This window comes from Oryzias latipes, chromosome 5 (genome assembly GCF_002234675.1).
Source record: "Oryzias latipes chromosome 5, ASM223467v1".
Classification (NCBI taxonomy): domain Eukaryota; kingdom Metazoa; phylum Chordata; class Actinopteri; order Beloniformes; family Adrianichthyidae; genus Oryzias; species Oryzias latipes.
The window spans coordinates 28,697,776-28,712,505 of record NC_019863.2 but is presented as its reverse complement, the minus strand read 5'-3'; the positions used below and the strand labels follow the sequence as shown (position 1 = coordinate 28,712,505).

The following is a 14,730-nucleotide window of genomic DNA, read 5'->3' as shown; positions in this document are numbered from 1 at the left end:
TAAATATCTTACAATCATAATCTTACAATCGTAACAATGATTTGTAATGAAGGTACAAAATTAATATCTGTTCTTGTGGTGCGTAAAACTTCATTAATTACAATGATCTCTTTTAAAAACATGTTTTCAGTTTTAAATTTGTGTATCTGGTGTGTTGTGCTGGTCAACGGTTCTCATAGATGCTCTAAATAAAAGAAAAATGCATCAAAATGTATTTCTATTCTATAGAGCCCCATAAGGAACAGCCAGTACTTTATTATTTTTTTCACTTTGATGTGCCTTTAGGGACTCCGTACTAGATAAAATGTTGATTCAAAACATTTAAATTAAAATCTAGCCACATTTCCATTTCTCACATTCTCTGGCAGGGTGCAGGTCGATATTCACCTTGATGCTGGATGTTATTGTGTGTTGGAAGGAATTATTTTAGAAGCGCGAGTACAATGCCTGCAATGTTCCGTAGATACCTCTTTATGGGTCATCCTGAGCTCATGCTGGATTACAGCGAGGACTCTTATCCAGACTGTAACAATGCATGGACATCTTCATTCATCTGCTTAGCTCAGAGGGAAGGCAGACCACACGAAGGATGAGTGGGGATTAAAACGACAAAGTGAGCAGACACGTGTGACTCCATATGAATCTTCTTCTTTCGGCTGCTCCAATCAGGGGTCGCCACAGCGAACAAGTCGCATGGTAAACTTGGCAATGTTTTACGCCGGATGCCCTTCCTGACGCAACCTTCTCAAACCGGGCTTGGAACCGGCACAGGGGTAGAGAAGGGAACAGGGAGCAGCCCGGAGTCGAACCCTGGTTTCACGGACGGAAGGCGCCGCGAACCAGCACGAGCTAAACCGGCTCCGTGACTCCATATGAATCAAACGTGAATAAATCTATACATTCAAATCTACATATTATGCTTGCACAACAAATCGCAAATTTATTGTAATCGCGATATCTAGCTGTGCAATATAAATGTTGCATTAGACGGCGAAAATCGCAATACAGGGTTACCTTAAATGTGCTAAAACATTCTTATGGCAGCTTGAAGTATTTAATGAAACAAATAAATCCATTTATGCATTTGACCAACTGGATGGAGCTTTTATTGATTTTGGAGCTTTTTTTGTGTTAGATGTTTGCCTCCTATGTAAACAAGGGTCAATAGGAGTATAATTTAAGTTACGTTGACCCTAATTTAAATTAAACTGTTGCAGTAAAATGGAAATTATGTTTTTGGTTGTTCTGCTATTTGTTCATGTACCTTAAGTTATATCTTTATCGCAATATTGATCACTAATATCGCGTCTTTTGCTCATATCGTGCAGCCTTCCTACATATGTGGATTTATCACACGCACTGTCCTGACTTTGTCTTTACTTTTAACACCAAAATGTTTCAGATCATCCCAAAGTATCAAATAAAAGCAAGATAAAGAGAGCACAGTAAATGTAATTTTGAAAAAAGTTTTTTATATTAAGGGTTAAAAAATGAAAAAGGAGAAACCCCTGAACGTAAACCTGGTAACTAGTGAGGCTAATGTGATAACGGGTTATATTTAAACCCTTAAGTTACCATTTTATAATCAAAAGACCTCCTAAATCATGCCTAAACGATACATGGAGTGCAACTACAACACTCACTGCTGTACTCATAAAGTTGCGAGTGGAATTGAACCCAGGCAGACAGTTGGACAGCCCATCAGTCTGCAGGAGGATGTCTCCTACAGACTGGCATCTACAAAAATAGGGCCGTCGAGTTGAAGGTGTAACCACCGTGCAAGCTGGCTGTCTTCCTTACACATGGAAACGCCATTGAACCACCCGAGCTGTCTCTAGGAACTCCCGATTCACTAATCAGTTCTATGAATCGAAAAAACCTGCAAAAAGTGAGATTGAAGATGCAACTGCATCAAGAAAATCCAATGTCAATGGCCCAACACACACTTTCTGTTTTTCCAACATTGTTCTTTATTGAAGTAGATATTTAAGGTAATGACAAAAATTTATCTTAATAAAAAATGAACTTGTGTAATTATTTAGCAGACAAGGAGTAGCCCATCAAAATCTCTTTGGAAAGAAGTTTTTTAAAGAAGTTTAAAATAAATGTAAATATTTCTTTTTAGGGCCAATTGTTATGTGCTGACTCAGAATCCTAATCCTGGAAAGTCCACAGAGTCACATTTGGCTGATGTATTTTAATTCCTTTATTTTATTTTATTTGTAAGTTTTTGTTATTTATTGCTGCTATGCAAAATAAACAGGCAAAACAAAAATTGTAAAATTGACTTTAAAGAGCCACTCCGATGAAAATACGTTTTACGTTTGTTCTTGTAGCATTTTTCAAATGATGGAGGACATATACAAAGAAATATTAATAATATAAGTCTTTCTTTCTTCAAATAAGTGTGAATCAGGAGCAGACAAAAAGCTGTTTGAAAAAGCTTATAGTTGTAATGAACAAACCACAATCAGGAGCTCACAAGCTTCCTGCAGTGTGTGAATGACTGTGTGAATGTGTGTGAGACTGGGTGAATGGGTCTGTGACTGTAAAAGTGCTTTGTCCTTGTAGGTAGAAAAGCACTATACAAGTATACGCCATTTGCCATTTTGCTCCGCTCCATTCCGATGCATCCAATTGCAGACGACTAGATCCGTCTCAGTTTTCCTCTTCTGAATTGCCAACTGGCTCAAAACTGTACAACAAAGGAATGATGGGAAATGAGTGCTGGCTTACTCCCCACCAACGATCCCACCCACATTTTCTAATGAACTCCTGCCAAAACAAGAGTTTTTCTTAATTTTATTGTATTATTTCGGGTAAAAATTTCATTATTACAACTGAAAGGCCACTAGGAACGCTTTCAAAATAGATCGAAAGATTATCAGAGTGGGTCTCTAAAAGCCCAGAAGAAAACTGTCCTCTAGAGCTAACAGAGAAACCAGATAAAAGGCGACGTTTTGAAACCTTCATCCATTCTTATGGACTGTGAGGAACAAAAACATGAGGTGTTAAGAAAGAATAATGAAACCGTTGAATGATCCTAAACAAACTTCCCACAGAACAAATCATGAAACTGAAGCCCGCTGAATCTCTGTTTAGAAAATTTGTCACAACTGTAACTCAACTGATAGCTGAGTCACCCCCCCAATTGCACTGTCCTCCCTTCAGGAGGGATCCAAGCTGTATGTTGTATGTCTCCTGTAACCTTGGCAACAGGAGCTCTAAAAATAACTTGGCCCTGATGTAAATCAGCCGTTTTTACTTTGACCTGTAATTTCTCTGATCTAGGCGAGGGTACACTGGAAACACCCCACAATTACAGAATTCTCTCAATAACACACAAAAAAACCCAAAATCTTTAAGGAATAGAAGAAACTTTTAGATGAAGTAGATAAGGAGGATTTAAGCACAGAAATATTTTGATTTTTTTTTTCCTCTCAGGTGTTGTAAAATCTGAAAACTGTATGTTCATTTTTATGCAAACAAAGGTTAGTTTACGGTCTTTTTTTTTGTACTTTTGGGAAAGATGCCAAGCACAATGTAAGGAAATATATTTTCCAAACAGCAATGGACGTGTATTATGTAAAGTGGGGCAAAAAAGAATTGGTCACCAATTCTGCCCCACTTAAAAAAATGGAGTAATGTTCATACACTTCAACAGTTACACACAGAATGTAAGAAAAATAATCCAGGAAATCACATTGCACGATTTTTACTTTTTTTTTTTACACAGTGCAAAAATTAAGAATTTGGCTTCTACAAACAAGAGTTCTGACGCTACTTCTTCTTTAAGAAGTCCTTCTATTCTCCACTTGTTTCTCGTATTTCTATCACTCCTTTGAACATGTTATCTGTTCAAAAGACACCCGTTCAGATCCTGAAACGGTCAGACTTCAACCTCTCCCCCATGACCAAAGAGCTGTCTAAGGACACCAGGGTCAAGATTGTTCACCTGAACAAGACTAGAATAAAACAATCTACACTAAACAAGCAGTTTGATGAGAAGAGATCAACTGTTGGAGGAATTGTCAAAATAAAATGGAAGAAATGCATGATCTCCCTCCATCCAGAGCAAGTTCTCCAGAGACCATCGGGATGATCTAGTGGGGGATTGGGAGAATGAGACCTTTAAAATGCTACCTCAAAAAATATCAAGTTTCATCCCAAGAACACCTTACCCACTGTGAAGCATGGGGGTAGAATCATCATGGTTTGGGGGACAGGATGACTGATGTGTATTAAGCAAAAGATCAATAGGCCGACATATGTTGAGATTTAAGGTAAAAACCTCCTTCCAATGGTAAGAACATTGAGAATGAAAATTGGCTCCTGCAAAGAAGGAGCGAGTTCGTACAAAGGATTTTAAGGTTCTGGAATGGTCTAGGCAGTCTGTGCACCTCAATCAATTAGAGAATCTTTGGAGGAAGTTTAAAGTCCGTGTTGCCCAGCAGCAAAACCAAAACGGCACAGCTCTTGAGAAGATCTGCTTGGAAGAATGGGCCAAAATAGCAGCTACAGTGACTGCAAACCTGGTGAAGACCTAGAGGAAACCTTTGTCATTGCTAACCACAATTACATTACAAAGAGTTCAAATGAACTTTTGTTATTGATCAAATATCTATTTCCTGCATCATTATGAATTCCTCAAAATGTATACAATTCCTGGTTTTAGGATTCCTGAATTCCTGGTTTTCTATTTTACATTCTGTCTCACGTTTGAATTGTATCAATGGTGATCATCACAGACCTTGCATTTTCTTTTTGTAAGAGGAACATCTTGCAGAATCTGTTAAAAAATACTTTTTTGCCACCACTGTATTTGTATTAAAAAAAACCTTTCCAGGGCTTTGTTGAACCACAAATATCAGGCAGCTCCAGTTACCACAGTTGTGCCCTAAATACAAAGAAGAACTTTTCTTTTGTGTGTAATGAATCTAGCTCACAGCACTGTAAAAAGAAAAACACAACATAAAACAAAGCCGTTAATCAGGTTAATGCAGTGTGTAAACAGTTATCAAAAAGCTTTTCTGTGAAGAGCAATTCCAGTGAAAACCATTTATAACACAATTTACAGATTTTCCAAATTAAGCAGGACAGACACTGCTGGTAAATATTCCAGCTTTATTGCATGAGACTAAGAGACTTTAATCAACTTCACAGCACGTCCATGCAAAAAAGCAAAAGTGTGTCTTTATCTCTTAACGCTGCCCATAAACCTAAATCAACACCTATCGGATGAACAAATGTTATTTTTTGTTTTTTTTGTGATGAGTTTCAAGTGGTACAACCACACTTTTTTTTTAAATGTGGTTGAATATTTAAAGGTAATGGGCTTTTAGAGGTTTTACGATATATTCAATGTGGTTCCAATTGAAACACAGCTTCTTCGCACTTTGCTTAATGCAGTTTTTTTTTTTAATGAATACCAAAGTGCTTCCACACTTGCTGTTATGTTTTATCACATTAAAAAGTGAAAGCAATTTCCATAAACCTTGGTAAGAAAAAAAAGGATTATTTTAGACACGCTCATTGATAAGTCAAGACATTAAAACAATCTAAAAGAAAAAAAACGTTGGTTCTATTAATGCATTTTTAGAAAGCAAAAGCCCACTTACTTGTGCAGGACTGCTATCTCGTTTTCAATGCTGTTTTCTTTGCCCTCTAACGCTTTTTTTGGAATGCACTTAATGGCCACCAGTTTGTGGGTCCTCTTTTCCTCCGCCAATACCACTTCAGAGAAAGCTCCCCTGAAACACAAAACACACATGTGTCAGACTCCCAGAGTTCAGTCATTAATCATCAGAGATTCAGGTCTGCTCTTTTACAGGCAGCAAACCAAGTAAAAACAAATTGTTCTCATCTGTGCACAAAGAAGATCTAAATGATGGTAAAATAGATGAAAAGTAAATCAACAGATGCAGATGTCAGACTGTTGTTTTTGACTTTGGTCCTCTCATGACTTGTTAGGATTCAAACCCAAACCATGAACTGCTTGGGTGATTCCAGATCCTTTCTCTCTTTTGATCCATTTTTAAAGCATTCCCAGTGGGGTTTTTTTTGTTTTAATTATGACTATGCTTTTTAGCCAAAATCAAAAAACCTGTATCATTTCCTAGTACAGTTTCTGCAGAGCGGAAGGAGTTCATTAGAAATTCACCTCGGAGTTGTGTCTGAGAGCTCTCTGTTTACACTCTCCTCTAGTTGACAGCCCCTCACATTTTCCAACCTAACATGACAGAGCTACCAAAAAGGCGAGCATTATTGGAGCCATCCAGCCGTACAGATTTGAGCCGTATGCTAGTTCAGACGAGGAAGACGTACATTGATCGTGTCGTCTACCAGTGGATGCATCAAAACGGAGCGGAACAGGGAGATTCCGGCCGGCCCAGCATTTTTTCGACACCACAAAAATGCTCCTTTTCCAACTGCATTTTTTTTCGTCTGCTCCTGATTCACAACAGTTTGAGTAAAGAAATAGTCAGAAATGCAATTTTGAGCTAGATTGTTTTAATATATGTCCTCCATCAGAAAAATGCCACAAGAACATGTTAACAAGAGCACAGTTGAGTTAGGCAGCCACATTTTTCTCACAGACACAAAAGCAAAGCCAACAAAAACTTGCGTATGTCATCAACACCCAACTGTTACGGTAAGGGTGACGCAGTTACTTTTGAATTTACAGTGTAGCAGCTGTTTAACAAAAGGGACAGGCAAGTTTTGTCCCCCAAAATAAAATTCAATTCAATTCAATTTTATTTGTATAGCCCAAAATCACAACAACAGTCGTCTCGATGGGCTTCAAAGTAAAACATGAACTCAAAAGGATCACGAATACAAAGAGTTCAATAGGAAAATACTAAAATGAACTAACAAACTGACTAAGCTATACTGGCATCCCTGCCCTTAGACCCCCCTTCGCGGTAAGGAAAAACTCCTTAAAAAACGGATTCTGGAAAAAAAGAAGAAACCTCAGGGGTGCCCACATGAAGGAGGGATCCTCCCCCAGGACGGACAGGCGATTTACCAGAATTCTTAGAGAAGAATTAACTTATCTAAATCTACAACTACATATATAAAGTCCAGCAGACGAGCTTCATCCAGCTGTGGTTGGGGGGACAGTCAAAGGCGCGAGTCGAGCCGGAGACAGGATCCACAGCCAGGTGTAGGAGCAGGAGCAAAGGCGAGGTAGACTGTCAGCAACTGGAGCACGGATGAGCTGTCCGTTGAGGCTTCATTTTTTTTTATTCACTGCAACATTCATTTTAATGATTGAAAACAGTTTGACAAAAATGCAAAATAATGTTTTTTTTTTCCATCCCAGCATAAGGACGTAAGAGGGAAACAAATCTTCACATTATTACCGTACTCCAACACTTCCATACAGATAAATCTTTGAAGAAATTATCTGAGCAAGTGTTTAGCCATCTGGGCTGTATGTTTTCACGCTACATTATGTTACAGTTTGAAAGGCTATTAAATCCAGCTTGGTGTATTAAACAATTTGCACTGTTATCTCGCTTAACCGCTTTTGCCAAGAAGCAAAAACTAAAACACGCAGATGAAGAGAGCACAGTAGCCGCAGCCTAATTTTAGCATTTTCCCATGACCTACTTCAACTATTGAGGCAGAAACTCTTTATAAATTCCTTGACAAGTTACATAACATTTGATCTTATTTAAATATTTACTATAACGTTTTAGATCTTGGGATACAGCCATTTGTCAGCAGAGTATGACTTAGGTAGGACAAGTAGTACAACAGCGTTGAGAGATTGCATGGAAAGGATGCTGAGCGTTGGGATAAAGCAAGCTAAGAGCCTTTTATTATTCTTAAGCTGCATTAGAAGCTTGGAGCACGCCGCAGTCGTCTATTTCAGAGAAATCCAACTTTGTTGATGTAACGATTGAAAGCCCTGTTGGAGGAGAGGGGTGCAATAAAGATATGAAGGACGTCACATGTCAACAGGTGCTCTAAAACTTGACTTTCAGCCTCTAAAGATAGTAAAAAATATCTATATATTTTCTAGATTCTGTCATAAGTATCATAAATAAAAACTGTATTTTGAGAATGTTGACATGTACATTGAAATGTTGGCATGTCCCTGGTGTTATTCTGTTAATGGAAGAGACCCCCCCCCCCTCATGTCAAGAGTAAAAAATGAAGTCATGCATGAGTCTCCCTGATGCAACTGATAAGTAAATGTGCGGGTTAAAGGAAACCGAGAGCTGCCTGTTCTGATATCTTATCAATCTTTTATAAGACAGAACCTGCACAGTGCCATGTCATCATCATTGCCAGAGGAAAATGCCAACCCCAATAAATCCAGAATCTAAAATAAAATAGAATTTAAACTTTGTTTTATAGTTTTCTAAATCTGAACTAATGCATGCATTTGCGGTTATGCTCTGACAAGTTTTTCAAGTCAGATTAGCCTTTTAGGAATACATACCTAAAGTTTTAATGGATCATAATGAATGTGGTTCTTTTGAGTGTGCTTCCTTTTTGGCTGATCAAATGTAAAGAATAAGTCAACATGTCAAGTTAAAGGCCGATCAGGCAGAGCAGAAAAAAATCAGAAGAGCTTTTTACAGCTTTCACGAAGCTCAACTTTGATCATCAAAATAAAAAACTAACTTCCCTCCTCTGGGTGAAAGTCCAGGAGGGAAAAAAAAGAGTGAGCTCTAAATGGCCACAACTGGGTGGAAAGTCTAACTTGTGAGGAAAGACAATTAGCTGTGGCTGGAATCCTGCATGGCGGGGGCGGCTGTCACTGTTAGGAATTCTGCAGAGGCATCCAGAGCATTTGGTTGACATTTTGCATAAATTCACAGACCGAGGTTTGTTTGTCTGACAAATTTACAACAAAAAGACAAAAGGGAATTTTTAACTGTTCTGCACCATCTTTTTAGAATTATAAAGCTTGATTAAGCTTTACTACGCTCTAGGTTGATGTCATGAATTGCGCGGCACCTACAAGGAGTGAAAGGCGGAGCCTCAGATATCGAGTCGTCTTACTATTGGGTAGAAAAGGGAGCTGCAAAAACAAACTTATCGTTCATTTTTTTTAAAACATTCTTTAGCGTGCCAAAGGTAATATACAATGATATATATTTATATGGATACAGTTTACTCTGAAAGGTTTTAAAAAAGCCTGATATAGGCTCTTTGGGAATTATGTCAAAACACGGTAAATTAAACAGCTAGAAAATCCATGTAGATCCAGATAAATGAATGTGATGTATCATTCATAAAGATGTAAACAAAAAAATCTAAATGCCGCAGTTATTTGATGAACCTTCTCACAAACACATCAATAACATGGTCACAGGTTTCCTCTTTTGTTCCTCAGAAGAAGCTTGGAATGCTTTTACAAAAATTCGCCAGACATGCTTTCTGCAAGCTGATTTCTGCTCGATGACCTTGAGTGGTCGCAGGAACCAGACAGTATTCATGTTGGTGATTTTACATCATAAAATCCAGCATAAAATCCCCAAAAATATCCTTCAAAGTAAAACCCCTTAAAACTGCTGATCCAATCTTTTTTTTCCCCCAGTGGTCTTCGTTCGAATATATCATTATTAGGCAAAATTTTAAAAACCTTGTCATTTTCTAGGACATAGCTTCTTCAGAGCAGTAGAAATTTGCCACTAAGTTGTAGGCAGGACTGTTAGCAAGGTAGTAAGCCTGCGCTCATTTCCCATCATCCATCTGTTTACACTCTCTCCCGCTCTCTAACTTGCAGCCCCTCATAACCCGAACCCAACATTAGCGGTGCAACAAAAAATGGCGAGCAATATTGGAGCTATCCAGCCGTTGGGGTCTTGAGCCAGATCCCAGCTCAGACGAAGAAAACAAGACGTACACGGATCTATTTATCTGCAAGTGGATGCATCAGAATGGAGAAGAGCAGGAAGCTTGTAGTTTTCAATGCAACCTCTACAAGCTGTTTCAAGATGCATTTTTTGTCTGCTCCCGAGTCAAAACAATTTGAAAAAATAAATACTAAACTTCTGTTTAGTATGTCCTCCATCATGAGAAAAATGCTACAAGAACATGTCAAAAACCTTATTTTAATTGAAGTGGTCCCTTAAACATTATGGTTAGTCTTAGATATAAACCTCTTAACACAGAAAACACATTGTGAAATAGGAATTAGTTATGATATGATCATACTGTACAGCATTTAGGAATGTAGAGACAAATGAAACTGCCTAAGTCAGACCGTTTGCTTTGGCAGGACTCCAAATTCTTCAGCTGATGTTCTGCATGCATTCTCGGACAGACCGACAGAAGTGTGTACTGTTCGCACAAACATTGAGGATAGCTGCTATTGCTAGTCACTTTTCAACAATGGGATTATCTTTTCTATGCTATCAGCCTAAGAACTGCATAATTGGTACACTATTTTTAACGAGGGAATAAATTATTTTCTGACTTAGAATTTCTCAGCTTGGTTCGGAAGAAATGTAGTAAAACGTATTTTTAGGATCTCATTTAAAAGTGTCTAATCGGATACAAATGGTGGAAGAAAATAGCATAAATTCAGAGTTTTACACAAACAGAGCAGTAATAGAAGGTTTGAAGGTTTTACGTTGGAGGTTTACTGGATAAACTTTACCGCAACAGGTCTTTACGGCTACATTTTCAGCTGCAGGCGTCATCAAAACCGTCGTTCAACTTGACGCGCACGGAGCAGCGGTGGCCGGCTTCTGCCATCCCACAGAGCATCACCACACGGCATGTGCCGGACCATGCAGGGGCGAGTTGAGTCCGGACCAAACAGGTCATGGCCTGCAGTCGCTGCCCTCCTCCTAAAAAACAACTCTGTCCAGGGTGAAGCCTCCACCGACCTTCATGGTGGCTGCTGTGCACCTATTTGGTAATCTCCAGATCCGGTCTCTGCTCTGGGATCAACTGTTCCAAAGGAATGTGGCCAAACATGTTGTGGTTCTGTCTAAACTTATCCTCTCTGATGGTTTCGCCTGTTTAAAAACACTTTGCAGGCCAGAAAAGAAAGCTCCTGCTGTTTACATAGAAGAGTTTGTGTAGTTTTGTACTTTAATTATTATATTTAACTTATTTAAACTGAGCACCGTGGGTCGTTTAAGGGGAATTATCAAAGGGAGTCAAAAACAAAGACGCTAAAAAAGGCTCTCTCTCAAAACATTGCAAATAAATTATTCCCATCAAATTTTTGTATGTATAGCAACTCTATACTAATTTACATGACCTTTTTAATAATCTATGGTGATCAGATATTAGTGTTTCAGGCCAAAACTAACAACATTCTTAAAGAATTCAGGAGCAAAAAAAAAAAATACAAAACGTACAAATGAGGATCTTATTCAACGTTTTTATTCACTATGATGTTATATTTTAACTTAAGCTCAATGTTGTCCTAAATATTGACATTTGTCATATCAGCTATAAATAAAATGAGTCAGTAAAACAGCCTGCGTAAGCATCTATTGCCTTCCTACTCTTAAACCCACGTGAAGATCCAGATCAAATGATACAAAACAATTTTTGTTTTTGCTAAAAATACCGGGATGCAGAATTAAGTGAGGGTTAAAAATGTGGCCGATAAAGAGCCTGCAGACGGCTGGGGTCTTATCGGCGGTGGCAGCGCGTTCACACTCCTATAGACTGAGCTGCATGAATGTACAACGGCATACTTTCGGAGTGAGCAACACGATAATCTTCAGAGGCCTGCTGCAGTGTGACAGATGTTACACAGACCACTCTGTTCATTAGGTTTTGGACAAAAATCGTCACGCCAACAGCTCAAAGGAACCCTGAAAACATAGAGACATGACGACACGTGAATTTAACACAGCAAACTATTTGATAAGATAAGATAAGATAAGATAAGATAAGATAAGATATTCTTTATTGATCCCACATTGGGGAAATTCAATTGTCACAGCAGTTCCAAAAAGCAGAGAAAAGTGAAAAGTGACACTTGCAAAGATTTGAAACCTTGTTTTGGACCTGAAATATTTTACAAGGTTACCAGTTGTTTCTTTTGCTTTTCTCAAAATCCGTTCAGTGGAAAACAGTGAGTCTTCTTAACCCTAGAACACTATCGCCGGGTGATTTTCACCCAAGCAAAACTATTTACAGTGATTTCAAGGAGTCAGTGCCTTCCCCAGGGAAGTCTCACGTGACCCAGGAATGGATGGACCAAAGACCAAGTTTCTAGTATCTTGACTTTTGAATTTTTTGTTCTCAAATTCCTATTTTTCAGTCATATTTTGGAACCTCCTATGTTTTTCTTTAACATTTTGTCCCACATACTACAAGGATGTGTAACAAGGATTTTATTCCAAAGTTCAATGTTGATAATTAGACAGGCATTCACTGTCGTCAGTTGAAATGGTAAATGCTGCACACTTGTATAGTGCTTTTCTACCTTCCTTGAAGGCAAGAAGCGCTTCACCGTCAAAGTCCCATTCACACACCGATGATGGTGGCTCCGCTGCCGAAACACTGGTGCCAACCTTCCACCAGAGGCAAGGTGGGGTTCAGTGTCTTGCCCAGGGACACTTCAACAAGTGGGCAGGCAAGGAGGGAATCGAACCTCCAATCTTCCGATCTGCATCACGGCCGCGCCAAAACCAAAAATGTAGATTTATGCTCCAAGGATAAGTTCTAGTTTTAGACCAACTTGTACTAAGACGATATTCTTCATTCTGCTCTAATTTTGTTCTCAGTTTGTTTTAAATGAGTTATGTTCACGTATTACACAAGTTTTTTGTCACTGCACTCAAAATAAAAAATAACAATTATGTACATAAAACTCAAAAATACAAACCATTTGCTTAGAACTAACAAAAAAATACTTATTGTTGGGCCTTTTAACATTTAATTTGAAGAATATAAAACGATCTAAGGGTTGGCTTTATTTTAACTTATTTGCTTGTGTTGAACTCCTTGCTTCTATATTTTGACATCTTAAGTAAAAAATTACTTGCTGCATGAATAAATAAATTTACAACTATCTAGTGAATTTCTCCTTAATATTAGTTTTCCTTCCCTATTTTTAGGCTACCTCTGTTTGCAATGTATGCAGGAGGGTTCCTACACAAACTGTCTTTAGTGAGCAAATAGTCCCCGTGATCTTGCTGCAGGTTCGTGTTGTGCCTTTATTGAAAGCTTAATCCTAGCAAAGGCTTCAGCTGGATTATAAAGTAAACGGCAATGTTTGCAGAGTTGCTTGAGATCCAAACAGGACATTCTTCTAGCCACCATGGGACCCATGCAGGATGAGGACACGCATGCACACACCCACATCCACATCCACATCCACACACACAGCAAAGCTTTAACATTTTCATCCTCAATAACAACACTCTACACTATCCAAACAGTGAGGTGTGTTCTCAGAGACCCACTGAAAACCTGCTCAGCAAATACGTTTAAGTGCAGCTGCACGCGAAAAAAGAAACAAGTGTTTTAGCAGTTAAAGTATTTGTACAAACTCACATCATGCACCTTCTGCTAACAGACACCTTTATGTCACTCTCCATAATCAAATATTTGCAAAGTGCAACCTTTAATAAGCATCAGTTCTTTAAATTTTAGTCTTTGTAGCTTTAAATTCCATAAAACACATTGAAAGATGACATACCGTTTTTTGTTTTTTTTTAATCCAACTGTTTTCTTATATAATTTGATGTTTTTGAGATTACGATGCCTTTTTCCTTTTGGTGATAAAAGTTCCGTAAAAACATGCAAACACATAACAAAAGGAAAACTGTGGAAAGGTCAGAGAGAGACATAAGGAAGGACCATCTGGTCCAATCAGAACTGACAGAAACCCAACTGTGATCCTGGCCCTGAAACATGAAAAGACCGTCTTTCCTCCAAGTGTCTGCGGTACAACATTTATTCATCACTACATGCATGACAGGTATTTTATATTTCACTCAAATATTATTTATAACGATTTATTGCAAATATGAAAAAAAAGCTTTGAGGAATCCTGTTTCTTTTAAGGATTTTGCAGACATGTGAACAGCTTGAAAAGTGGGGAACTTGGTCAATAAGTGACAACGACAACAGAGAAAAACTGTGGGAGGATGTAGATGACACACCAGAGCGTGTACTCAAAACCGATAGGGAGATGTTTCACTGTGAGCAGATGGGAGATACATAAGTGGGCCAGACGATGAGCATATATGTGTGCATGTGTGTGGTCGATTCCCCCCTCATCTTAAATATCCAGTTATAAGTTTTGTGCAAACCTAAAAGGACTCTGGAGGGTGGTGTCTGGGTGTGTACACAAGTTAGTTCAGGTTTAGATTTGGCTCTAGTAGTGGTTAAAGGTTAGGGATGGGTTAAACCGTATAAAATAAACGCAAGTGCACGCAATGTCCTAATAAGGCTGGCTACTCAGGCCTGTGTATGAGACTGAGCATTACAAGAACTGCAAGCCATGCCATGCTGAGCTGAGCTATGCTGAGATGCAGACTTCTGTTTGAATTAGGTCAGGGCAGGACTGAAGGGCGGAGGAGCCTCCATAAGCAGGGCTGGATTTTCAGGATCCAGTTGGAGCCGCAAAGCAATCCACAATGTTTTTAAGAGCAGAAAAAGAATAATCTGAAGGTCAGTTAAGGGCTGGGAAAGATAAAACTGCTTAATAACACGGGGAATAACACAACCTTGATTGTTTTATGAGGTCTTGAAACAAAAGCTTTGCTTTAAGGTGACGACCAAGGTGAAAAT

At 38.6% G+C, this 14,730-nt stretch overlaps 1 protein-coding gene across 8 annotated transcripts in view; it reads right to left on the bottom strand.

The window, feature by feature from the left end:
* The window catches only part of LOC101170017 (calcium/calmodulin-dependent protein kinase type 1), a 38,234-nt gene that overhangs the window by 10,813 nt on the left and 12,691 nt on the right, over positions 1–14,730 (bottom strand). For all 8 annotated transcript variants that reach the window (XM_011475537.2, XM_020703536.2, XM_020703535.2 and 5 more), the window contains one exon: positions 5,619–5,750. In XM_011475537.2, coding sequence (XP_011473839.1) covers positions 5,619–5,750 — 132 coding nt within the window. The remainder of the gene's footprint in view (positions 1–5,618; positions 5,751–14,730) is intronic.